Here is a 567-nt window from a genome sequence, read left to right as displayed (position 1 = left end):
GGTTAGTGGTCCCGGGGCACCCACCAGCTGCAATACATAAATTTTGCTCTCCTCTGGCAGGTTATTAATATTTTAGAGGCGCAGAGCCTCTTTCACCCAGAAGGAGCCTGATGCGCTTGGCACAGCACGCTCCTGCATGCTCTCGCTCACACTCACTGACTCAGCGTGCAGTCCCAGCGGGGCACAGAGCCCCCAAACCCCGCTGAGTGCCTCCATGCGTGGTAAAGAAAAAACTTGAGCCTCACATCAGCTGCTTTTTAACCCCCAGGTACCCTGCGCAGCGGCTGTCCGTATACCACCATCAGCACACGGCTGCGGTGACAGGGAGCACGAACCCACTGGTGCAGCGTCACAGAGCCTGGGCACTCCACTGCATGGCAGCCTCGGGACACACAAGCATCACACCTTCCCATCACACCGAGGACCTGGTTATCCAGAGAGCGTGACAGATGCTTTTTGTCATCTGTCGCCTACCTCCATGGGAAGCTGGCGCCCATCAAGAGTGTGCTCGGAGCCGTTCCCGGCTGGGCTGCCCCAGTGGAAGTGGAGCTGCAGCGCACGGTACCT

General features: G+C 58.7%; 1 protein-coding gene across 1 annotated transcript in view; it reads right to left on the bottom strand.

The window, feature by feature from the left end:
• Positions 1-567, bottom strand: part of LOC104496750 (carbonic anhydrase 15-like) — a gene marked incomplete at its 3' end in the record, with an annotated part of 7723 nt that overhangs the window by 2169 nt on the left and 4987 nt on the right. The window contains exon 4 of the mRNA XM_010139912.1: positions 475-565. Coding sequence (XP_010138214.1) covers positions 475-565 — 91 coding nt within the window. The remainder of the gene's footprint in view (positions 1-474; positions 566-567) is intronic.

The sequence above is a fragment of the Buceros rhinoceros genome, unplaced genomic scaffold, assembly GCF_000710305.1.
Source record: "Buceros rhinoceros silvestris isolate BGI_N320 unplaced genomic scaffold, ASM71030v1 scaffold29337, whole genome shotgun sequence".
NCBI classification, from domain to species: domain Eukaryota; kingdom Metazoa; phylum Chordata; class Aves; order Bucerotiformes; family Bucerotidae; genus Buceros; species Buceros rhinoceros.
This window is presented reverse-complemented; position numbering and strand designations above follow the sequence as displayed.